This window comes from Rana temporaria, chromosome 2 (genome assembly GCF_905171775.1).
Source record: "Rana temporaria chromosome 2, aRanTem1.1, whole genome shotgun sequence".
Lineage (NCBI taxonomy): Eukaryota > Metazoa > Chordata > Amphibia > Anura > Ranidae > Rana > Rana temporaria.
The window spans coordinates 434,465,699-434,490,292 of record NC_053490.1 but is presented as its reverse complement, the minus strand read 5'-3'; the positions used below and the strand labels follow the sequence as shown (position 1 = coordinate 434,490,292).

Genomic DNA, 24,594 nt, shown 5'->3' with positions numbered 1-24,594 from the left:
GGCATGCGACTGAAGATACGAACAGAAAAAGGATTTTCGTCATTTTGTACTTTCGTAAATATATCGCGGGGATTCGCGGCACTTTCAACACGCGGCTCATCCATATTAACGATTGTTAAGCCCCATACACTTGGTCAGACTTTTTTTAACAACAAACATAAAAACGATCGTTTTCCGTTCGTTGTCAGAAAATTTGTTCGTTTTTAAACTCCATCAGAAAACCATTTTTGGGTTCAAAAGTCTGGCCAACTGATCTCCCTTCAGATGAAAAGCCACAGAAAAGTTTATTTGGCTTTACTGTACTACTCAGCACAAAAGAGAAGCTGCTTCACTAACTACACTCACTGCCCATTCAAAAAAACGAAAATTACATCTGTGGCAAAGGATTTGCATTCTATGTTTTGGGTCCTTTTTCTTTTGGTGTTTTCGGTCGTGTGTTCGTGTGACATCTGTGGCAAAAGATTTGCATTCTGTTGAATCCAAAATACGAACAGAAAAAAGGAATTCAAAATACAGGGTGCGGGTCTTTTGTTGTGGATGTCGTGTGAACATACGGCTGAGGGTGCGAACAGAGAAGGGATTCAAACAGGATACAGAATGCAAATCTTTTGTTGTGGATGTCGTGTGAACATACGGCTGAGGATACGAACAGAGAGGGGATTCAAACAGGATACAGAATGCAAATCTTTTGTTATAGATGTAATTTTTGTTCTTTTGCCGTTTTCGTTTTGTCGTATTTTCGTCAGATCGTTCGTTCGTATTTGCGGTTGTTCGTTATGCGGCTCATTCGTAATCCTGTCGTTTTCGTATTTTGGTGCTTTATTTTTTTCGTATGTACACATTATTCTGCGGGTACGAAAATGAACATTTTCGTACGAAAAAAACATTCGTACGAACGGGAATGCACATATCTACTGAGAACTGTAGTGGGGACTTTTAATCACACGTAGTGTTACTTACTGTGTCTGCGGCTTCACTGTGTCTCCAGCTCTGTGGTGTCTCGTAGCAGTGACACCTATGCTGAAATAAGGAGATAGGGTCTCCTCCAGCCCCTCCCACTTCACAATCCTCTCCAGTCAGCTGAACTGACTGAATGGGTGGCCGCGGGCTCCAGGAACAGCCCATCTGGGTGGCCGCAAAAAGGCTGTGAGAGAGGTGCGGTCTTCAGGAACAGCCTAGGATTTGGTGACCCCTGGCAAATCGTCATTTGACCCCCAGTTTGAGAACCCCTGGTATAGAGGGAGAAGTGACGTCACCCTCTCTATCATATGACAGTGCTTGGCTCTAATTCTTGACCAGTACACCCGCCACTATCACATGCTAGCCTACATATGCTGGCCACTTATGCCAATTAGATTAGAGGTAGGAGTGGTAGGGGATCGATAACAAGTTAATGGGGGCTTTTCACTTACACTGTCACTTTGCCCTGAATGGACCATGACAGTATCTCTAATATGGAGGGTCACCATCAGCATTCGAAAATGACAGAGATTGCAATAAGAAATGCAAGAGCGCAATCAGGGTGGCTTAAATAGAGTATAAGGGATAGATTGCTAAGGGGATTAAAAAATATATATTTTTTCGAATATCTTATTTTATTTGATGGTAATTCAGCAATAACATGCAGTAATCCTTAAAAGTTGACCAACATCAGTAAGATACTTTTTAATAAATAAAGGCATGAGTACATTTAAGTTACATGAACAAGATATATTTATTGTGTATTGAAAGAATAAAATTGTTATTATTATATTGTTTTTTTTAACATTATTACTCAGATGATACAGAAATGCATGCTGCACACCCTTAGCGGGTTTTACGTCTAGACTTAATCGAGAATAAAAATTAACTCCTTGACTTTTTTTGTTTGGAAGTCTTCTTACAGCCCAGCCAGTATTCAGCAATTGAGCGAGGATAAGGAGGATAGGTGTAGTCCACCCGCTTTGTCTGGAGGTTGACACGATAATATTTATCTGTTGGTAAAAAAACGAAAAGAAATTACACAAGATGAGACTGCTCTTTGGGAAGTTAATGGACAACTTTTTCTAGTACAGGTATGTGCTATCGCTGTTCACGTAGTTGCTAATAAGTCTGACCTATCGATTTGATCATCAGTCGATCATTTGTGACTAAACTGATCGACTTGAAAACCAATTGAATGCTCCATTTGACTGATTTAGTGTTTTTTTTTTTTGCCAAGTAGATTGACCATGGAGGAGTTTTTGCGTCAAATAAATTGGTTTTGTTTATTTCACTTGGAGAAGGGCCACCACCTCTGTAGTGTGTTTATTACCTACACTATGGCACACACCAACGCTGGTATTAGCAGTGCAATATATATTACATAGTTAGGTGTACTAACCACATGATGCATGCATGGTATATACCCGTTATTGTTTAATTTGTGTTAAAGTGGGCCTTGTGTGAAAATGCACGGTCTGCTTATGTCGCACCCACTAATCCTATTTAAAAAAAAAAAGCTCAGTTAAAGCTACAGAAATACACTGTAAAAAAACTTAGGCCTCGTACACACGACGGGACTGTCCGATGAAAACGGCCCGCCGGACCGTTTTTATCGGACATGTCCGCTGGGAGAATTTGGTCTGATGGCTGTACACACCATCAGACCAAATTCCGCGCAGACAGAATACGCGGTGACGACGCGGTGGCGACGTGACGGCGACGATGACGTGGCGACGTGTGCGAACTCGGAAGTTCAATGCTTCCACGCATGCGTCGAATCACTTCAACGCAATGCGCGGGTTCTCGGGCCAGCGGACATGTCCGATGAGTCGTACTGACCATCGGACATGTCCGGCGGACAGGCTTCCAGTGGACATGTTTCTTAGCATGCTAAGAAACATTTGTCCGCTGGAAACCTGTCCGGTCGGCCGGAAAATTGTCCGGTCGGTCCTACACACGACCGAACATGTCCGCGGAAACTGGTCTGACGGACCAGTTTCAGCGGACATGTTCGGTCGTGTGTACGAGGCCAGAAACATACTTAACCTACACTCCATCTTTCCATGTGCTCAGCTCACATATGCAAGGGCAATGTCTGAATAGAGAAAGTCCCAAAAGGCTGCTTACAGCAAACAAAGGTTTTATTGAAAATTGAAAAGGCACAACATGTGTAATTTAACACATTTGCCAAACTGCACCCCCCCCCCCCAAGATGTATGATAATTTTGTGCCAGCAAAATTCCACCCACAAAACCACTGAGCACTAATCCCCCCTAAGCATAAATCCCCCCTCATCCCAGTACAAATGCACACCCATTCTTAAATCCCCCATCTCAGCTCAAATATTTACCCCCTCACCCCCCACAGCCCCCCAGCTAGATAGCCCTCCCCCAAAAAGGAATCCCTCTTAGCACAATTCCTCTACCACTAAAATGTCCCCTCCTAGTATACATTTTCTCCCCACCACTTCAAATCCCCCCTACCAGCACAAATTTCCCCTATATTCCCCCTCCCAGCACAAATCTTCTTCTTCCACCACCTCCCTGCCAACACGAATCCCCCTAAATCACCACTCTTACCACTAAATTTCCCCTCCTAGAACAATACTTACCCCCTGCCGATTCCCAAAATTCCTCCTTCCTCCCTCCAATATCCCTATGGGGCCCCCCACCTCACATGATACCATAGTGCCCAGGGAAGCCGTCCCTCCTGCCCACCCCTTGTCCCGGCCCTGCACCCAAGCCCATCATTAATGCCCAGAAGAAGCAGCTAGAAGCCATCTGTAAGCTAAATATTTTTAGCATATTTCTGGGGGCTGCAACATTGTATTTTCATGGTCAACATTTAGAGTGTTCTCACTCAAATACTTCTAGATTGCATAGGGGGGCATTTTACAAATGGGGTTGGTCTTAAAATTAAACCATCCTGCTTAACAGACCTGTAATAAAAATGCTCTTGGTACAATAATGCAACCTACCATCTTTAAAGAAGAAAACACTCTGAACGGGTTGGCAGGTGGGTTGACTTTCAGGGGGAAGCCAGTCAGGATCATCTTCATAATCATCAAAGTCATATAAGTCACTGAAGTCATAATATGATGGTTTTGATGGTCTCCTCCTACGGTTCTTCCTGCGGCTGCTCTTTCTCCTCTTGCTCCGGCGCAATGCAGGTTGTTTCTGCTGGGGTATATAAATCCTGCTTGGCAGTACAGCATTCACTCCATAAGGCACTCCTCTCCAGTCCCTGGATATAGATTTAGGTTCTGCACTGTTTCCTGTGTGAATAATGATTTGTATTTTTATTGTACAAATCCATCTATTTTTCAGTCTATAAAGCTGTTTAACCACTTCAGCCCCGGAAGGTTTTACACCCTTAATGACCAGGCCATTTTTTGCAATATGGCAGTGCGTTACTTTAACTGACAATTGCGATGCTGTACCCAAATAAATGGATGTCCTTGTTTTCCCACAAATGGAGATTTCTTTTGGTGATATTTAAACACCTCCGCGTTTATTATTTTTTGCCCTATAAGCAAAAAAAGCGCCAATTTTGAAACACATCCAATAAAAAAAATGTAAAAAATCGAATTTCTTCATCAATTAAGGCCAATGTGTATTCTGTTATATATTTTTGGTAAAAAAAAAATCCCAATAAATGTATAATGACTGGTTTGCACAAAAGTTATAGCGTCTGCAAACTATGGGATATTTTTATGGCATTTTCTTTTTTTTACTAGTAATGGCGATCAGTGATTTTTAGCGGGACTGCAACATTGCGTTCGATAAATTGGACACCTAACTGACACTTTTGACACTTTTTTGGGAACCAGTGACATTATTACAGTGATCAGTGCTAAAATATGCACTGTCACTGTACTAATGATACTGTCAGTTAACGGGTTAACATCAGGGGTTAAGTGTGTCCCTAGGAGGTTCTTGCTAACTGTGTGGGGGACGCACTGACTGGGGGAACACAGGGATTCATGTTCCTGCTAAGCAGGAACCGAAGATCTCTGTGTCCTCCCCTGTGAGAACGGTGATCTGCCTTGTTTACATAATGGATGCCCAGGGCCGGATTTGCTCTCCCTGCCCCCCCAGGGCCAGGTTCCGCAATGCACCCCCTCCCTGCCAACCAAACCACCCCCCACCCCCAAATCAACGGAGAATGGTAACCGGATGGCAGGGGCAGACGGTTAGTTCAAATATTTTGTTTTATTTTTTTTACTTTTTTATTACTTTTTTTATTTTTATTTATTTGTAACTTGTCGTTTCCTTTTTTTTTGTATACTTTTATTTTTTTATTATTATTATTTTTCTTATTCTTTACTTTCTGAATACTTTTTGAATTTTATTAAAGAGGTGGTTCCCCTAAAAATAAAATTTTAACATTGCTTTTCCCAAATAAATTACGACTAGAATCGGCCGGTTTTATAAAAAAAAAAGGTCCGTACATACCGTTTGTTATTTTCGTTCCCATCCCCACTTCCGGGTACGATGCTGGCGGTGGGCGTTCCTAATTGATGGACAGGCATCCGACCGACGCATACATCGCGTCACGAGATGCCGAAAGAAGCCGAACGTCGGTGCGCATGCGTCGTATAGAGCCGCACCGACGTTCGGCTTCTTTCGGCATCTCGTGACGCGATGTATGCGTCGGTCGGATGCCTGTCCATCAATTAGGAACGCCCACCGCCAGCATCGTACCCGGAAGTGGCGGTGGGAACGAAAATAACAAACGGTATATACGGACCTTTTTTTTTTTATAAAACTTTATAAAACCGGCCGATTCTAATCGTAATTTATTTGGGAAAAGCAATGTTAAAATTTTATTTTTAGGGGAACCACCGCTTTAATTTCATTATTTCTTATTTTTTTTCACCTAACTTTATTGCTATCACACAGGAGAAAACAATTACCTGTGTGATAGCAATTGGAGGTGACAGGTTCTCTTTATTGACCCTGTCACCTACAAAACAGGAGTCCTAGAACTGTGCTAGAACTCCTGTCACAGCTGAGATGGGAAGAGCACAGCTCACCCTTCTCACTGTGTACATCAGGGGGAGGGACAGGAGACAGACTCGGCGGCTAGGTGGAGAACGGAGAGAGAGGGGACAGAGAGGTATATGGGGGGGGGGGGGGAGGGGAGGACGGACGGCAGCACACATTTTACAAGTGATTTCAGCGACATCGCCACAATCACTTGTTAACGAGCAAGCGGATTCCCCCACACTACATTTAGTCCTGCTAGAAAGCAGCTTACCACCCTTAACTGTATGTTCCGGCCGTCGGGGGACTCCATGCCGCTGCCGCCCCTTTGTGCCTTGCCACCCCGAGGCCTAACATCGGTGGCCTTGTGGGAAATCCGGGCCCGTGGATGCCCCCAGTATCTATTGCACTAAATGATGTACAGGTACGTGATTTTGCTTGCCACAGCATATATGTTGTAGGCGGTCTTTAAGTGGTTAAAGCCTAACTCCAGCCAAAAAGCTTTTTTGTAATCTCTTTTCAGATAAAGTAATAAGGGTTTCAGAGCACTAAGCCTCCTTATCAGGCACTCCTGTTTTCACTCCAAAACATTGCTTATGGCCAGGGATGGACTGGCCATAGGGACTACAGGGAGTTTCCCGGTGGGCCGATGGCTCAGTGGGCCGTTTTTTAAAACAGAGATGCTGCTTGGAGGACTTTTTTTTAACGCCCTGGCAGCGCCCCAGTGTGAAAGCACTCAGGCTTTCACACTGGGACTGCAGTGGAAGCGTTTTTCAGTCGCTTTACAGGCGCCCAAAAGCGCCTAAAAAAAGCCTCAGTGTAAAAAGGGGTCCTACACTCACCCCCTCTCTTTTACACTCACTCTCTTTTTCTTACACTCCCCCCTTTCACTCCCTTTCCCTCAACCCTCCCTCTCTCTCTCTCTCTCTCATTCCCCTCTCTCTCACCCTCTCATGATATACAATAATGGATGTAGGGGCCTTTTGGTGGGCTTGATTTTTCGGGGGGGTGGGGGCAGCATTTTATTGAATTAAAGTGGGCCGGTCTGGATGAAGTCCAGGGCCAAATTTCTGTCCCAGTCCAGCCCCGCTTATGGCCACTACACACTACTGACAGCTCCAGTCGGAGCCGATGTATTGACTATGCAAAATTAGTCCAGCGATCTCCCCCGCTGAGCTGCTGTGTTCTGACAGAAGCTGGGGAACGCCCCCCCCACCAGAACCCTCCGATCAGCGCTCTCTGCCATTGGTTGGGAGCGCTGATCGGGAGTCTATTGAATAGACCGACATGCACACAGGCAGAATGTCTGCCGGTGTTTTTTGTACCGGCAAAATGTTTTCCGACATTCTGCTCTATGTATGGGGCTTTACACTGTGTACAATAAATGGCTATGCCCTGAGTTTATGATGTGCTGGTGAGATTCTATGTTCTAGATTCCTGTTAATTTGGCCATAGATGAAGCAATTTCCAGTGGCTGCAGGAAAAATAAAATTGCTTGATTCCCTCATCAGCAGAGTCAGTGGGCCAGATCCTCAAAAGGGATACGCCGGCGTATCTACTGATACGCCGTCGTATCCCTGTTTCTATCTTTGGAACTGATCCACAGAATCAGTTTCCAAGAGATAGACAGAAGATCCGGCATGTGTAAGAGACTTACACTGCCGGATCTTAGGATGCAGTACCGCATCCGCCGCTGGGGGCATTTAGAGTTGAAATGCCGCTTCGGGTATGCAAATTAGCACTTACGGAGATCCACGAAGCTTTTCTGCTTTGTTTTTTCTCTGTAAGTATTAGTTTGCCTGCGTAACTTTAGGGCTGCTTTTACAAAGTGTAAACTGTTTACACCTTGTAAAAGTAGACCCTTCTTACCCGCGACGCTGTTATTTTTTTTTTTTTTTTTTCCCGCCGTATCTTTTTTTTTTCCCGACGCAACATTTTTTTACCCGGCGCGATTCACAAAACTCGGCGTAACGTAAAACCGCGCTATGCCCGTTGGGAAAATGACGTCACGAGCATGCGCAGTACGTCCAGCGTGGGAGCGCGCCTAATTTAAATGGGACTCGCCCCCATTTGAATAGGAACGCCTTGCGCCGGCGGAATTTAAGTTACACACCCGAAAATTTCTAGGTAAGTGCTTTGTGGATCGGGCACTTAGGTAGAAATTTTCCGGCAGTGTAACTTAAATGGGAAAAGATAAGTTACGGCGGCTGGCTGTGGATCTGCCCCAGTGTTATTAGGGGAATCCCTCCCGCAGAGCTATTGTGATTAGTACTAGTGGCTATACTCTGACCTTCCAGGGCTTTGCTTGCAGGTAAAGGTCGTGGTTCAGAGAGCGTGACCCCTTCCCCAGACTAGGCTATATATCTCTTCTCCCAGCATTTTGTTCTTTCTCCCAGCCAGCTGGAAATTGTAGTCCGCAATGGTCCAGATCCACTGCAAATCCTGGCTCCTCAAACTACATGTCCCAAGATCATAAGTTCTCATGTGTGGTCTTTGCTTACTCTGCCATCAGGAAAATGATGACACAGTATCCAGGCTGAGTTCTAGAGGAAAGCCGACTGATGTTCAATGCTGTATCCTGGCCTAGACCAACAAGGCCCAGGCCTAGGGCAGCACTTTGCAGGGGGGCAGCACAGAAAAAGTCCCCGATGGCTTGCGCTACACTGTTAGTGTAACGCAAGTGGCTTCTAATTTTGACTGTCCTATCATCCTGGACCACACACCTTCCTCACTGTGCTATATGTTTTCTGCTGCACCACTGGCATGGCTATATCTTCTTAGTCCTCTCCATAAAATTATCAGAAATTTGTGCTTAAAGTAGAACTATAGGCAACACTTTTTTTTTTCATTTTGGATAGAGTAAGGGAGGGTTATAGCCCCTGTCAGTTTATTTTTTACCATCCCTGTTCCATTGCAAAGATTTCCCTTCATTTCCTGCCCCATAGCCAAACAGGAGAGGAAATATATGCAAATTAAAGGAATCCATTGCCCCCCCCCCGTCCCTGAGAACTACTGTCCCCACTCAAAAATTTCAGGGTGGGTCTTAAACAGAAAGGGGTGTGGCCTTGACAGGAAGGGTGGGTCATATTTAAATTAGGGGGTGCCCAAGTTTAGTCAGGCCTAGGGCAGCACAAAACCTAAATACACTACTGCTGATGTTATAACATGTCCCACAATGACACAGGCAATTTAGCCAGCACCTGGCTATATCTCTGTCTTTTTTTATACATTTATACGGTTGACTCCCTCTTCTCTCCCTGCCACCTCTAAGGTGAAGAATCAGGGAGGGAGACCATTGGCCAGTCAGGTGCTTACATCACACCTTTTTTGACCTGGCCATGTGTATTGGAATTACCGGCAACTTCCACTGAGTTGCAATGAGGAGCAGAAAACATCATCTCCACTCCTCATCGTAGCTTAACCACTTGCTTACTGGGCACATAAACCCCCTTCGTTCCCAGGCGAAATTTCAGCTTACGGTACTGCGTCGCTTTAACTGACATTTGCGCGGTCGTGCGACGTGGCTCCCAAATAAAATTGACGTCCTTTTTTCCCCACATATAGAGCTTTATTTTGGTGGTATTTGATCACCTCTGCGGTTTTTATTGTTTGCGCTATAAACAAAAAAAGAGCGACAATTTAAAAAATATATATATATTTTTTACTTGTTGCTATAATAAATATCCCAATTTTTTTTAAAAAAAAAAGTATTTTTTTTCTCAGTTAAGGCCGATACGTATTTTTCGACGTATTTTTGTAAAAAAAAAAAAAAAAATCGCAATAAGCGACTGGTTTGCGCAAAAGTTATAGCGCCTACAAAATAGGGGACAGAATTATGATTTTTTTTTTATTTTTTTTACTAGTAATGGCGGCGATCTGCGATTTTTATTGGGACTGCGATATTGCGACGGACGTATTGGACACTTTTGACACAAATTTGGCGCCATTCACATTTATACAGCGATCAGTGCTATAAAAATGCACTAATTACTGTATAAATGTGACTGGCAGTGAAGGGGTTAACACTAGGGGGTGAGGAAGGGGTTAAATGTGTATCCTAGGTGTGTTCTAACTGTGTGGGGGGAGGGGGGTGACTGGGGGAGGTGACCGATGCTGTGTCCCTATGTACAAGGGACACAGATCGGTCTCCTCTCCTCTGACAGCACGTGGAGCTCTGTGTTTACACACAGAGCTCCACGTCCCTGCTGTCTTACCGACGATCGCGTGTACCCGGCGGACATCGCGGCCGCCAGGTACACGCATCGGCTTCCCAGCTTTGCGCCGGGACAGTGTTTACCCGCTGCGCGCCCCCCAGAGGCGCGCGCGGGTAATGCTTTCAAATGACGTCCAGTTGGCACCTGAGAACCGCGCTGTTGACGTCTTTTGTCAATAGCGCGGGTCTCAAGTGGTTAATAAACTCCTGCACATTGGACATAAGCTGTGATAGTCACCATCACAGCTTATCTCAGTTCAAAAAACATACATCTAACTGTCACTTTTACTGGACAGCTTAGTCTGTTAAAGGAAGTTGAAAAAAAACAAAAAAAACTTAATGGCCAGATCAACAGGTGGAAAAAAACGGACAAAAAAAGGAAACAAATGTCATCACATTTAAGGGTCCTTTCACACGTCCGCTCCGTTCGTCCGCTTATTACAAGTCTGTTTACGGACTTGTAATGTATCCCTATGGGATCGCGTCCGTTAGCGCATGGAGCATCCGCTAACGTCTGCGTCCGTCGGGATCCGGTTTTCGGACGGAAGAAAACCCTATTTTTCTTCCGTCCGGCGGAACGGTTTTTATGCAGACGGACAGACGGTCCGTCTTCATCCGATTCCCCATAGGGGAGAGAGCGGAGGAGAGACAGGGCGGTCTCTTCACTGTGTGCGTGGACCGCCCTGTCCGCCGACAGCTCACACACAAAAACGGTCTGCTCCGTGTGAAAGAGGCCTAAAGATTGGTAATCAGCAATACAGTGAAACCTTGGATTACGAACATAATCCGTTTCAGAAGAAAGCTTGTAATCCAAAGCACTCGCATATCAAAATGAGTTTCCCCATAGAAGTCAACGGAACTGAAGATAATTACTTCCGCATTGACTTCTATGGCATGCAATACCGCATGTGGCCAGAGGTGGGAGGCGCTGGAGAGCCTTGGGAAAAACTCAGGGGCAGCTCGGCTGATCTCAGAAACCCTCAGGAAAGGTTCGGAAACAGAGTATTCACAAACGGCTCCGAACTGTTCCGAGTGTCACCGGTGCCCCCTGCACCTCAGGCCAAATGCGGTACTGCACACCCCATTAGCTTGAATTCTGCTTGCAAACCGAGTCAGGATCTAAAAAAAAAGTTGCTCGTTATTCAAAGCGCTCATTAACCGCGTTACTCGTAAACCAAGGTTCCATTGTATAATACATTTCTGTGTTTGGGTTTAATACCACATTAACTTTGTAAGGATGCTTTCCTTTCGGTCTTTTGGATTCTGCTACTTTGTATGCTGTAAAAAAAACAAAAAAACAAAATAAAAAACATTTCAATGTTAATGCAGATTGCGGAGAGCAGATCTACCTGTGAACAATTTCCCAAACAGTAGGCTGAATATATCTTCCCAGCTGTCATCTTGCATTGCTGCATATCGTGTAAATATCTCTGATGGGGGTGAGCCAAGACACTCCTCTCTGGTGGGTTGCTGAGTGAATTCATACTGCCAGTATTGTCTGCCTGTAAAGATGGTTTAGAGAAGAGCAAGTTTTAGAAACAACTATAACCAAAATACATTTTAAAGGTGTTATCTACTTCCCTGGTTTTTCTTCCCCCCCTCATCAACCTGCAAATGACATATTTAAACAAAACCTTTCCCTTCTTATTATAAACATTATTTTAGACCCAGCGATCTCATCACTGGGTCTCTGTGCTTCTCTATGCATATAATATACTGGTTGGTGGCGGAGCACTGTACATAGCTTCCTGATAATATCATCGCACCCTGCCTCAGTACTCCTCTCAAGAGCCCTCAGCCCTGATATAAGCAGTGGTCTGGCTCTTGGGAGGAGTTATATAATTATCAAAATGCCTTGATGGGTGGGTGTCAGTCTGGAGGAATAGGTGGAGGCTGGTTGCATTGCATGTAGACTGACCCATGTAACTCCCATGTGATGCTGTGCCTCCATAATCGCAAGAACTGAAATCCAATGACAAAAGGAGTAAACCAGGGACAGTATGGCTGCAGAGGAAAGAGCTGGATGATGACAGACATCCTCCAGCCGCAACAGTTCAAGACTGAGGGTAACGATGGAGTTCAGCTTTAAACTGTGGGTACAGATAGTCAGGTATATACAGAGTAGCTCACCTGGAGCAGGAGCAAGGGCGTAGCATAAGGGGTTGCAGGGGTCACAATCGCAACCCCACCCCCTAGCTCCAGGGGGCCCTGAAGCCTCCTTGTCATATTATCACAGCCCTCTGTAGTGTGGGGGGGGGGGAGCTGTATACAGTGCTGGGATGGGAAAGGAGCTCTGCCAAGTGACCTGCCAGGGGTCCCTGTCCTCTGATTCTCCAGCGGTGATTTCTGTCCTCTGATTCTACAGCGGTGATCCCTGTCCTCTGATACTCCAGCGGTGATCCCTGTCCTTGGATTCTCCTGCAGTGATCCCTGTCCTTGGATTCTCCTGCTGTGATCCCTGTCCTTGGTTTCTCCAGCGGTGATCCCTGTCCTTGGTTTCTCCAGCGGTGATCCCTGTCCTTGGTTTCTCCAGCGGTGATCCCTGTCCTTGGTTTCTCCAGCGGTGATCCCTGTCCTTGGTTTCTCCAGCAGTGATCCCTGTCCTCTGATTCTCCAGCAGTGATCCCTGTCCTTGGATTCTCCTGCAGTGATCCCTGTCCTTGGATTCTCCTGCTGTGATCCCTGTCCTTGGATTCTCCTGCTGTGAGCCCTTTCCTCTGATTCTCCAGCGGTGATCCCTTTCCTCTGATTCTCCAGGGGTGAGCCCTTTCCTCTGAGTCTGCAGGGGTAAGCCCTTTCTTCTGATTCTCCAGCGGTGATCCCTTTCCTCTGATTCTCCAGGGGTGAGCCCTTTCCTCTGAGTCTGCAGGGGTGAGCCCTTTCCTCTGAGTCTGCAGGGGTGAGCCCTTTCCTCTGAGTCTGCAGCGGTGATCCCTTTCCTCTGAGTCTGCAGGGGGAGCCCTTTTTCTCTGAGTCTGCAGGGGGGAGCCCTTTCCTCTGAGTCTGCAGGGGTGAGCCCTTTCCTCTGAGTCTGCAGGGGTGAGCCCTTTCCTCTGAGTCTGCAGGGGTGAGCCCTTTCCTCTGAGTCTGCAGGGGTGAGCCATCCAACTCCAATGGGGCATAATTCTTGTTGCTGACAACAATGGGGCACTACTTCTCCAACTGACACCATCAATTCTTTCCATTGACACCAACGATGGGGCACTAGTCCTGCCACTGACACTAAAGATATGGTATTATTTACTCCCACTGGACATTTTCTACTCCCAATGACCCAAGTCTGGCCCCCGTAATGGACCATAAACTGGTCCTTTGTTTAGAAAGTTTGGAGACCCCTGATCTAGGTTATAGGATAGTGAATGAAGATATGGTACAGGGAGATAAACTTTGATAGACAGCCTACTTGGCCAAGAAGAACACAGGGAGGGGGGGTGAGAGGTATGGTCAGAAAAACTACTATGAAGTTGAATCTTTCAAATTAGATTAGGTTCAGGATTTGTGACTCTCAGGCTATGGAGGATAGTATTTAGAAGTACCCTGGCTGAACCTATTATGCGTATACCTTTACAGTGCTGAGAGATGCACTTTTACATTTGTAGTCTGGAAGAAAGAAAGGTGTGTCTGCTATTCAAGACTCATTTTACTTTTCAATATTTTTATTGAAAATAAGCAATGTTGTACAAGGCACAAATGACAAAGAGTAAAGTAACAATCGAGCTCTTGTCAGATTATAGTATTCATACAAATAAACGTGAATATAAAGCCTATAGATAAAAAAAGGGACTCAACACAAAATGCAATTAGCGGAAAAGTCCGTTAACATAACCATATGACATAAGAATAGTCAAGGAAAAAAACACAATGTCCCCTTTTTACCGTATCCTTTCCCTCTTCAGATTTTAACATATTCATTGAATGGCAAAAGAAACTTGAAATAAAAAATAAAATAAGAGTAAAGCTAATGAGTTATATTCTTAAAGCGGTTCTCCACCCTAAAGTGGAGTCCCGCTGATCGGAACCCTCCCCCCCTCCGGTGTCACATTTGACACCTTTCAGGGGGGAGGGGGGTGCAGACACCTGTCTAAAGACAGGTATTTGCACCCACTTCCGGCCACACGATACGGGCGAAAGACGGGCATTCCGTCACATCCCGTCTGTCGCCCGTTGTGTGCTGGGAACACTCGGCTCCCAGCACACAGCGTGTGAGCCAATCGGCGGGCGCAGCGCGACTCGCGCATGCGCCGTAGGGAACCGGGCAGTGAAGCCGCAGCGCTTCACTTCCTGGTTCCCTCAGCGTGGATGGCGGGGGGAGCAGCAGAGTGACGAGCGATCGCTCGTGCTCTGCTGCGATCGGCGCTGGACTCCAGGACAGGTAAGTGTCCTAATATTAAAAGTCAGCAGCTGCAGTATTTGTAGCTGCTGGCTTTTAATATTTTGTTCCCATGGCACATCCGCTTTAACTCCCTAGGGTCCAATTAGTGGTTGTCCCAGGAAGCCATATTAACCCATAATCTTAGGAATGATTCTCACATGAAGAAAGATATATAATATAAAGAACAGGGGAGGAAGAGGGGAAGAAAGAAGGGAAGAAAAAGGAGGGGGGGATTAGGAACGGTAGGGAAGGATAGAGAAGGATAAGGAAGGGTAGGGAAGGGCAGGAAAGGGGAGAGAAAAAAGAAACCCCTCCGTAAACTTCTACCAGCCTTATGTCAACGTGGAAATAGAAATTCCACCAAAGCATCCCATAGTTAGCGACAATGACAACAATAACCAATTCAACATTAAATATTGTTTTAAGAAAAAAGAGAAAAGGAAAGAAAAGAAAAAAAAGAAAAAGAGAGAAGAAAAGAAGAGAAGAAGAAGAGAAGAGGGTCAACCTGAAGCACTGTAAGGTGAAGATAAGTAACGTATCCACGGATCCCACGTTATATCGAATTTCTTAGTAGAATTTCGAAGGATACAGGTGAGTCTGTCGTTAACCATGATCCAATTAAGTTTGTTCTTCACATAATCAAGGGGAACCATCGACTGCTTCCAATATTTAGCAATGGTTATTCTAGCCGCCAAAAACATATATGTGATTAGTTTCGTCGATTTCTTGGGAACCTCATCAGGTAACTTATGAAAAAGCGCTGATTGGAGGGATCAACGTATATTAACCCCCGTTACCGAGTAAATTAGATTAAATATACGAATCCAAAATCTAGTGACCACGGGGCATTGCCACCAAACATGAAGCATTGTACCCATCTGTCCACAACGTCTGAAGCAATGGGGCGATGCGGACGGGTGCATCCTAGCGACTCTGGTCGGGACCAAATACCATCGTAGAAGTGTTTTATAATTTGCTTCAATTAATGTAGTATTAATCGAAATTTTGGATAAAGCAAAGGCAACATCTTGCCAGTCTGATAATTCCTCAAGACTCATTTTAGCACCACAACTGCTTTCTGTAAAGTTCCCCAGAAAAAGTGCAACTAAGAGTGTCACCCATTATAATTTATTTATATATACACAGTACAGACCAAAAGTTTGGACACACCTTCTCATTCAAAGAGTTTTCTTTATTTTCATGACTATGAAAATTGTAGATTCACACTGAAGGCATCAAAACTATGAATGAACACATGTGGAATTATACATAACATAATATTTCATATTCTAGGTTCTTCATAGTAGCCACCTTTTGCTTTGATTACTGCTTGGCACACTCTTGGCATTCTCTTGATGAGCTTCAAGAGGTAGTCACCTGGCACAGCATTCCATCACTCTCCTTCTTGGTCAAATAGCCCTTACACAGCCTGGAGGTGTGTTTGGGGTCATTGTCCTGTTGAAAAATAAATGATGGTCCAACTAAACGCAAACCGGATGGAATAGCATGCCGCTGCAAGATGCTGTGGTAGCCATGCTGGTTCAGTATGCCTTAAATTTTGAATAAACCCCCAACAGTGTCACCAGCAAAGCACCCCCACACCATCACACCTCCACCTCCATGCTTCACGGTGGGAACCAGGAATGTAGAGTCCATCCGTTCACCTTTTCTGCGTCGCACAAAGACACAGGGGTTGGAACCAAAGATCTCAAGTTTGGACTCATCAGACCAAAGCACAGATTTCCACTGGTCTAATGTCCATTCCTTGTGTTCTTTAGCCCAAACAAGTCTCTTCTGCTTGTTGCCTTTCTTTAGCAGTGGTTTCCTAGCAGATATTCTACCATGAAGGCCTGATTCACACAGTCTCCTCTTAACAGTTCTACAGATGTGTCTGCTGCAAAAGGTGGAAGAACCTAGAATATGAAATATATTTTCAGTTGTTTCACACTTTTTTGTTATGTATAATTCCACATGTGTTAATTCATAGTTTTGATGCCTTCAGTGTGAATCTACAATTTTCATAGTCATGAAAATAAAGAAAACTCTTTGAATGAGAAGGTGTGTCCAAACTTTTGGTCTGTACTGTGTATATACGTATATGCAAAATAGTAAATGTGCAATCCCAAGAAAAGAGCAGAATGGTATTTAGCCACTAGATGGTAGTGTTGTACTTTGCAATAAAGCAACATAGTTGTATGAACATTATGCGGCATATCATCCACAAATACAAACCATAGGTATGCCATGCTTTCATCAGAATGCATATTCACTTTGACTTATTAAAACTAATAATTAGCATACAGGTATACAATTCACAATCATGCTGTATCATAAGTTTTCTTCATTTTCAACAAAATCCTATATCTTTCAGTATATGCGACTAATAAGAAGGATAAATACTATAGTCAATAAAAAGGTTTTGTTTTCTATAAGTTATTCAGTAGGTGCATGAATAATATTATTGTATTAACTTTTGTAACAAAACATCCTTTTACAAGTTAAAAAAATCAAATGTACCTTTAAAGAAATATGCTCTCTCCTTGCCTTGGTAGTTATTGGCAGGCAAGGCAAAAGCAGCATCTATATCATTTGGTATGTTCTTAAATCCGACATCAATGTCCCGAGGATAGTCCGAGTCCAAAACGCCATCTGAAAATCGCCAATACTGAGTACCCTACAGCATCAAGAGAAAGGTATGAGGATGTGGTTCAGGAATGTAACATAAAACCCAACAAAATGAGATTGTCTACAGAGTATGATAGTTTGCCAGGTACCTGCAGCTTATTACTGTGTGTAAAAAAAAAAAAAAAAAAAAAGGGATGAGGACAGAACTACGTCATTGAATTAATACACTGAAGTTTAGACTTCAGATTTCACTGGCTGCATGCTTTTTCCATGTCAGTGGCTCACTAGGCAATGATCCAGGATCAAGATGACACATCCGAAAACAAGTCAGATAGACAGCTTTCAAATTTCTACCACTACAGGGACCCATTTAAAAGGCCTATTATTGGAAATATATAGGCCTTGCATGATCTTTTTTCTATTTATTGGCAAAAGGTAGCATGGATTAGAGTAAGAGCTCTTATTTTAATATGAGAGCCAATGCTGAGAGGCTGATAGATCCAATTTCAGTGAGGCAGTGATGGGGCTTGGCTATTATAATTGGGTAGGGCTTAATTGGTACTGTTGGCAGAGCTTAAAGTAGAACTAAAGGCAGGGATAGAGTAAGGGAGGGCTATAACCCCTGTCAGTTTTTTGTCATCTATGTCTTATTGGGGAGACGTACTACATATATACTGTATGTACATGTAGGTAGTCATAGCTAATTATTACTTGCTCTGCTCCCTGCCTTGAGCTGCGGTACAATAATTGCTCTAACTTGTGCTGTTTTAGGCTGACTCTACATTATACAACTTTCTTGTACAATTTTCTTTATTTTCCTAGATTTACCAAAACCATATAATATGAGTTTAAACCAAAACACTTTAAATTTGTATGCAATCAGACAGGTCCTTGTACTACATAGTTGAACCTAAATCAAAAAGAAATTGAATAAGAAAATTGTATAATGTATGGCCAGATAAAAAGCAGAACTCTTTACCTGGCCATATTATTTAACCGGTTAAATAATATGTTACCCCAACACATCATATTCTTGATATGAGCCTGTTGTACCATGTATCGGCGTATACCGCGCACTTTTTTGCCCTGAAAATCAGGGCAAAATCGTGGGTGCGCGGTATACGCCAATACATGGTACAACAGGCTCATATCAAGAATATGTGAACTCTGTTGGTAAGTGAACTAGTGAACTCTGTTGGTAAGATCGTTTCATTATCCTGTTTCCACATACTATGCTGAAATATGGAAGTCTATAACACAGAACTGTAGTGGTAGCATATAAAACCCCTTCATCAAATCCTGCATCTAACCGCTTCACACACCGGAATCTTTGAAATCCTAAATAGGAACAGCACTATACACCCATCCTGTAGGCAGGGCAGCCTAGACAAACTTTTATCATCTTTAATTTTTTCAAAACTTTTTTTCAATTTATAGACTCATTCTAAGTGCAAGCCCAAACCTTACTACATATGTGAACCTTCACTGATCTTGCCATCAGGTTCATATATGCAAGATCAAGACCTCTATCTAATTCAGATCTGTGTATTTAAGTTATCCACTGCAGGGGTACTCTTGCTGCCAATTCTCTCCATTTGTACACTAGGCTATCCGCCATACACACCATATCGGATTTCCGATTAGAATTGACAGCAAAAGTTTCCCATCTGGCGTCCGGACTGCCACAGTCATTTTTGTCCTGTATGTTTGTTATTGTTTGTGTCTTTTTTGTGCTGTTTGTTGCACGCTATATGAATTAGCCTCATACGTGCATGTTTTTTGGCCGGTCAACTCATATAGGTTATTACTATAGCTATCTCAGCTCTTATAGTGTTATACTTGTATCATTGTCCCATGAGTATCATATACTATGTAACTTATAATTATTTATTAAACTTAATTTTTTACTACACAGATTGTCCGTCACTGCCTTAGTAGCCTCTTGGTTGTCCCAGGGGTCACCACCTTTTGGTCTCCCTGTCGGGGCAACAACCCTTCTTTTGGGTATACGCCAATACCTGCTTTCCCGCGCCGAGTTTGAATACTGCGCCGACATATACCGAGCGCAGTACACTCGGGTATAGTCGGCCAGTCTCGGCTCCTTCCGCGCTCACGTCCTGGACGTACAGGAGAGTTGCCGAGCCTGCCCGACAATACACGAGTGTACTGCGCTCTGTATATGTCGGCACAGTATTCAAACTCGGCGCGGGAAACGAGCAGGGAGGACGCGAGGACGCCGCAGAAGGACGCCGGACCCGACGAAAAGGACACCCGAAGCCCGCAGACGGACCCCGGACCCGACGTAGAGGACACCCGAAGCCGCATGCGGACGCCGGAACCAGGCGAGGCCGCCGATGGACGCCGCGCAAGACACCAAAACTGTAAGTACAAAAAAAACTTTTTTTCCACAGGATTCGGGCAACTTTAGGGGTGCGCGGTATACGCGGGAGCGCGTTATACCGCGATAAATATGGTACTTGTGTTTAAAGTATCCCGTTCTAAGGTCTCTAACATCCACCAGCTCCGTGATGTCGTCATGGAGGAGTGGAAGAGGACTCCAGTGGCAACCTGTGAAGCTCTGGTGAACTCCATGCCCAAGAGGGTTAAGGCAGTGCTGAGAAATAATGGTGGCCACACAAAATATTGACACTTTGGGCCCAATTTAGAAATTATTCACTTAGGGGTGTACTTGTGGTTTAGACATTAATGGCTGTGTGTTGAGTTATTTTGAGGGGACAGCAAATTTACACCGTTATACAAGCTATACACTCACTACTTTACATTGTAGAAAAGTGTAATTTCTTCAGTGTTGTCACATGAAAAGATATAATAAAATATTTACAAAAATGTAAGGGGTGTACTCCCTTTTGTGAGATACTGTAGCACAACAACAAAGCACAGAGCATGCATCATTGGACACACACACACACACACACACACACACACACACACACACACAGAGAGGACATACACAACAGGTAGAGCACATACAAAAGACAGATCATATGCAACACATGTAGGCAGAGCACATATAAAGAGATTGCACACACAGATAATGCAAATGGAGAATCACTTTTGATTAGATGTGTGCTAAAGTGCCATATTACTTAAGCTTATATATTGATGTCTACAGGTGAAACTCGAAAAATTTGAATATTGTGCAAAAGTTTGTTTATTTCACTAATGCAACTTAAAAGGTGAAACTAATACACGAGATAGACTCATTACATGCAAAGCAAGATAGTTCAAGCCGTGATTGTCATAACTGTGATGATTATGGCTTACAGCTCATGAAAACCCCAAATCCACAATCTCAGAAAATTTGAATATTGTGAAAAGGTGCCATATTCTAGGTTTAAAGCGTCCCACTCTAATCAGCTAATTAAGCCATAACACCTGCAAAGGGTTCCTGAGTCTTTAAATGGTCTCTCAGTCTGGTTCAGTAGGAATCACAATCATAGGAAAGACTGCTGACATGACAGTTGTGCAGAAAACCATCATTGACACCCTCCATAAGGAGGGAAAGCCTCAAAAAGGTAATTGCAAAATAAGTTGGATGTTCCCAAAGTGCTGTATCAAAGCACATTAATAGAAAGTTATGTGGAAGGGAAAAGTGTGGAAGAAAAAGGTGCACAAGCAGCAGGGATGAGCGCAGCCTGGGGAGGATTGTCAGGAAGAGGCCATTCAAAAGTGTTGGGGACTTTCACAAGGAGTGGACTGAGGCTGGAGTCAGAGCATCAAGAGCCACCACACACAGACGGATCCTGGACATGGGCTTCAAATGTCGTATTCCTCTTGTCAAGCCACTCCTGAACAACAACGTCAGAAGCTTCTTAACTGGGCTAAAGAAAAACAGACCTGGTCTGTTGCTCAGTGGTCCAAAGTCCTCTTTTCTGAAAATGTTACATCTCATTTGGAAACCAAGGACCCAGAGTATGGAGGAAGAATGGAGAGGCACACACTGCAAGATGCTTGAAGTCCAGTGTGAAGTTTACACAGTCTCTGTTGATTTGGGGAGCCATGTCACCTGCTGGTGTTGGTCCACTGTGCTTCATTAAGTCCAAGGTAAACTCAGCCATTTACCAGGAGATTTTGGAGCACTTCATGCTTCCTTCCACAGATAAGCTATATGGGGATGCTAACTTAATTTTCCAGCAGGACTTGGCACCTGCCCACACTGCCAAAAGCACCAAAACCTGGTTCAATGACCGTGGGATTACTGTGCTTGATTGGCGAGCAAACTTGCCTGACCTGAACCCTATAGAGAATCTATGGCGCATTGCTACGAGAAAGAGGAGAGACATGAGACCGAACAATGCAGAAGAGCTGAAAGCCGCTATTGAAGCATCCTGGTCTTCCATAACACCTCTGCAGTGCCACAGGCTGAGAGCTTCCATGCCACGCCGCATTTAGGCAGTAATTGCTGCAAAAGGGGCCCAAACCAAGTACTGCGTACATATGCACGCTTATACTTTTCAGAGGTCCGATATTGTTCTATGTACAATCCTTGTTTTATTGATTGCATGTAATATTCAAATTTTCTGAGATTGTGGATTTGGGGTTTTCATGAGCTGTAAGCCATAATCATCACAATTCTGACAAATCACGGCTTGAACTATCTTGCTTTGCATGTAATGAGTCTATCTCATGTATTAGTTTCACCTTTTATGTTGCATTGGTGAAATAAATGAACTTTTGCACGATATTCAAATTTTTCGAGTTTCACCTGTCCTGTGTTATTATTATTCTTAGGTATATGCATACATCCTCCATGTTTGTGAAATCCATTTGGCATCATTGCACACGGAATGGCTATAATGTTATACTGTAAATTTGCATGTCTGTAAACCCTTACAAAACATTGTTTAAAATAGAGCGGGATATACAATTAGCAAACCTCCAGCTGTTACAAAACTACAATTCCCATCATGCCTCTGGGTGTCATGCTTGTGGCTGTCAGAGCCTTGCTATGCCTCATGGGACTTGTAGTTCTGCAACAGCTAAAGGTCCGCTAATTGCATATCCCTGCATAGAGTATTCTAAAGCACTAGATAAGCAGCATAACTAATGACATGTACATGTAATAAAACTTACCATTTTGAAATCACCATTTAGAAATGACTGTACAAGGAATGGGCACACTTTAATAGTACTATTAAAAGATAGCATTTATGACATCCTGCTATATTCTTAAAGAGATTTGTCAAACTATAATATAATGAAACAATCTAAACAATGGTTATTATTACATTCACTGCGCCCTTTCTTGAGGATAGGCTGGCTTTGTGTGTTTGCAGTTTGCTGTCACCGATTTTTTTTTTTTCATTAGAAATTTTTCGTCTATATTCAAAGGTTGGCATCTGCATCAACTGGCAAGCAGCTGTATTCAAATGTAGCTTTTAGCACAGCTATTTTATATTCATAATTGATTATTTCACATCTCACTGTGAATGCAAACCTCTGGAGTCACATCATGCCAGCTGCATGCATTAGTGAAAATGCTCCTGACAACCTCTAGGGGGCCTTTTATACATTATCTATCCTCTCAATGCCTGGCAGTTACATGAAGTTCTTATCAACATACAGTAGCTTTTTTCCTCTTGTTAGCAAATAATCTGAACAGATGAGTTTATACATTGTTACTGATACATGTAAAACACAAGTATAAAATAAGCAATAGACGGTTTGCTATTCCTGTAGGTGTTGCTGTGATTTTCAGACTTTTCACTGGTCATGTTGTTGATTAGATACAACTGTGTAGGGGCATAAATTGCTATGAGGGGTTACAATTTTAACACAGAAACCTGTTACATTGTGCCCGTGAAAACCAAAATTTTTTGCTAAACACTTAGGCCCGGATTCACATACATAGGCGCATATTTATGCCGGCGTAGCGTATCTTTTTTACGCTACGCCGAACCAGCGCAGAGAGGCAAGCACAGTATTCACAAAGCACTCGCCTCCCAAACTGTGCTGGGTTTCCTCTGCGTAAGCCAGTGTAGGTGGAAGTGGGCGTGAGCCATGCTAATGAGGCGTGACCCCATGTAAATGAAGGACTGAGTGTCATAAAGTTACGAATAATATACGCCGCATGCGCTGTCCCGTGGACGCATCTCAGTGTGCATGCTCAGAATCACGTCGAAACAACTGCCTAAGATACGTCGAATCACTGCCTACGACGTGAACGTAACCTACGCCTAGCCCTATTCACGTACTACGTAAACGACGTAAAATCCGACGGCTGTGTTCCCTGGTCCATACCTTAACATGACTTGCACCTCCTATATGGGGAATAACTTTACGCTGGACGTAAGTCTTACGTAAACCACGTATATTATGCGCCGGGCGCAACTACTTTCGTGAATCGACGTATCTCCCTCATTTACATATTCAAATCGTAAATCAATGGGAGCGCCCCTTGTGGCCAGCGTAAATATGCGCCCACGATACGACGGTGTAGGAAAGTTACGTCGGTCGGAAGAAGCCTATTTTCAGGCGTATCTAGTTCTGTGGGCACGGTGCATAGATACGACGGCGCATATTTACACTTACGTGGCGTATCTCGAGATACGTCGGCGTAAGTGTTTTGTGAATCCGGGCCTTAATATGGTGAATTGGAGAATAGAGAATTAGAGGGTAAGTGTAGCACTACCCCTGAAGGAGCTGCTGGTTTAGTTTGGGTTTCGCACGTTACCTCTATGTTCGTTGTCCAGGGAAGAAAGTCTGTAAAAATTGCAATGTCCACACAAGATGTAAAACCTTCAACTGTCAGGTTTTATTTTTGCTGCATAAAACTTGTGAAGGAAGTAGGGAGTATAGAGGGAATAGGAAGGTTCAGGTACGCGGTACAGAATGCACAAAAAGTATCTAAAGTTCCAATATTCACCACTCACTCCTGAGTGGGCATTGCTCACCCGGATAGACCCCTCTCACATGGCCTAGCAGCCGGAATGATGCACAGACAGTATGAGAACAGTCTCTGCCACAGACCACAAAATGGATAGCTCTGCCACGGGATTTCAGTCCCGAACCTCCTGTCTTACAGCAAAAGAGCCTTTAAGCCGATCCGGTGGACTGTAAGACAAAGAGTAGTGGATCCCTCGTTAACAAAATCACCAGGCCTAACCCGAGACATCAGCCTGCGTTGCTTAGTCTCCTCCAGGGCAGGTCCTCCCACGGTCCTTCGTTAAGCAGCTTCCTCCACTTGGACGGACAGCTTGGGATCCCCTTCAGAATCATAGGCCCCAGCCAGCATAGCTGGGCTTACTAAACAGCGATGCAGCCTCGGACCAACGTGGTTCCAGGCAGTGCTTTAAGTGGGCCAAAAGAGGTGCCGGTACTCTATTAGGCGCCCGGGCCCCCCCCCCCCCCCCAATACTGAACATGAAAATACCCTTAGAAAGTACCCTGAAAAAGAGCTACTGTAGAAAGAGCTA

At 44.0% G+C, this 24,594-nt stretch overlaps 1 protein-coding gene across 1 annotated transcript in view; it reads right to left on the bottom strand.

Moving 5' to 3' along the window:
* Positions 1-1,650: 1,650 nt before the first annotated feature.
* Positions 1,651-24,594, bottom strand: part of VTN (vitronectin) — a 40,507-nt gene continuing 17,563 nt past the window's right edge. The window contains exons 5-8 of the mRNA XM_040338353.1: positions 17,051-17,207; positions 11,511-11,663; positions 3,941-4,237; positions 1,651-1,973 (exon numbers count right to left, since the gene is read on the bottom strand). Of these exons, the coding sequence (XP_040194287.1) occupies positions 1,846-1,973; positions 3,941-4,237; positions 11,511-11,663; positions 17,051-17,207 (735 nt within the window). The 3' untranslated portion in view covers positions 1,651-1,845. The remainder of the gene's footprint in view (positions 1,974-3,940; positions 4,238-11,510; positions 11,664-17,050; positions 17,208-24,594) is intronic.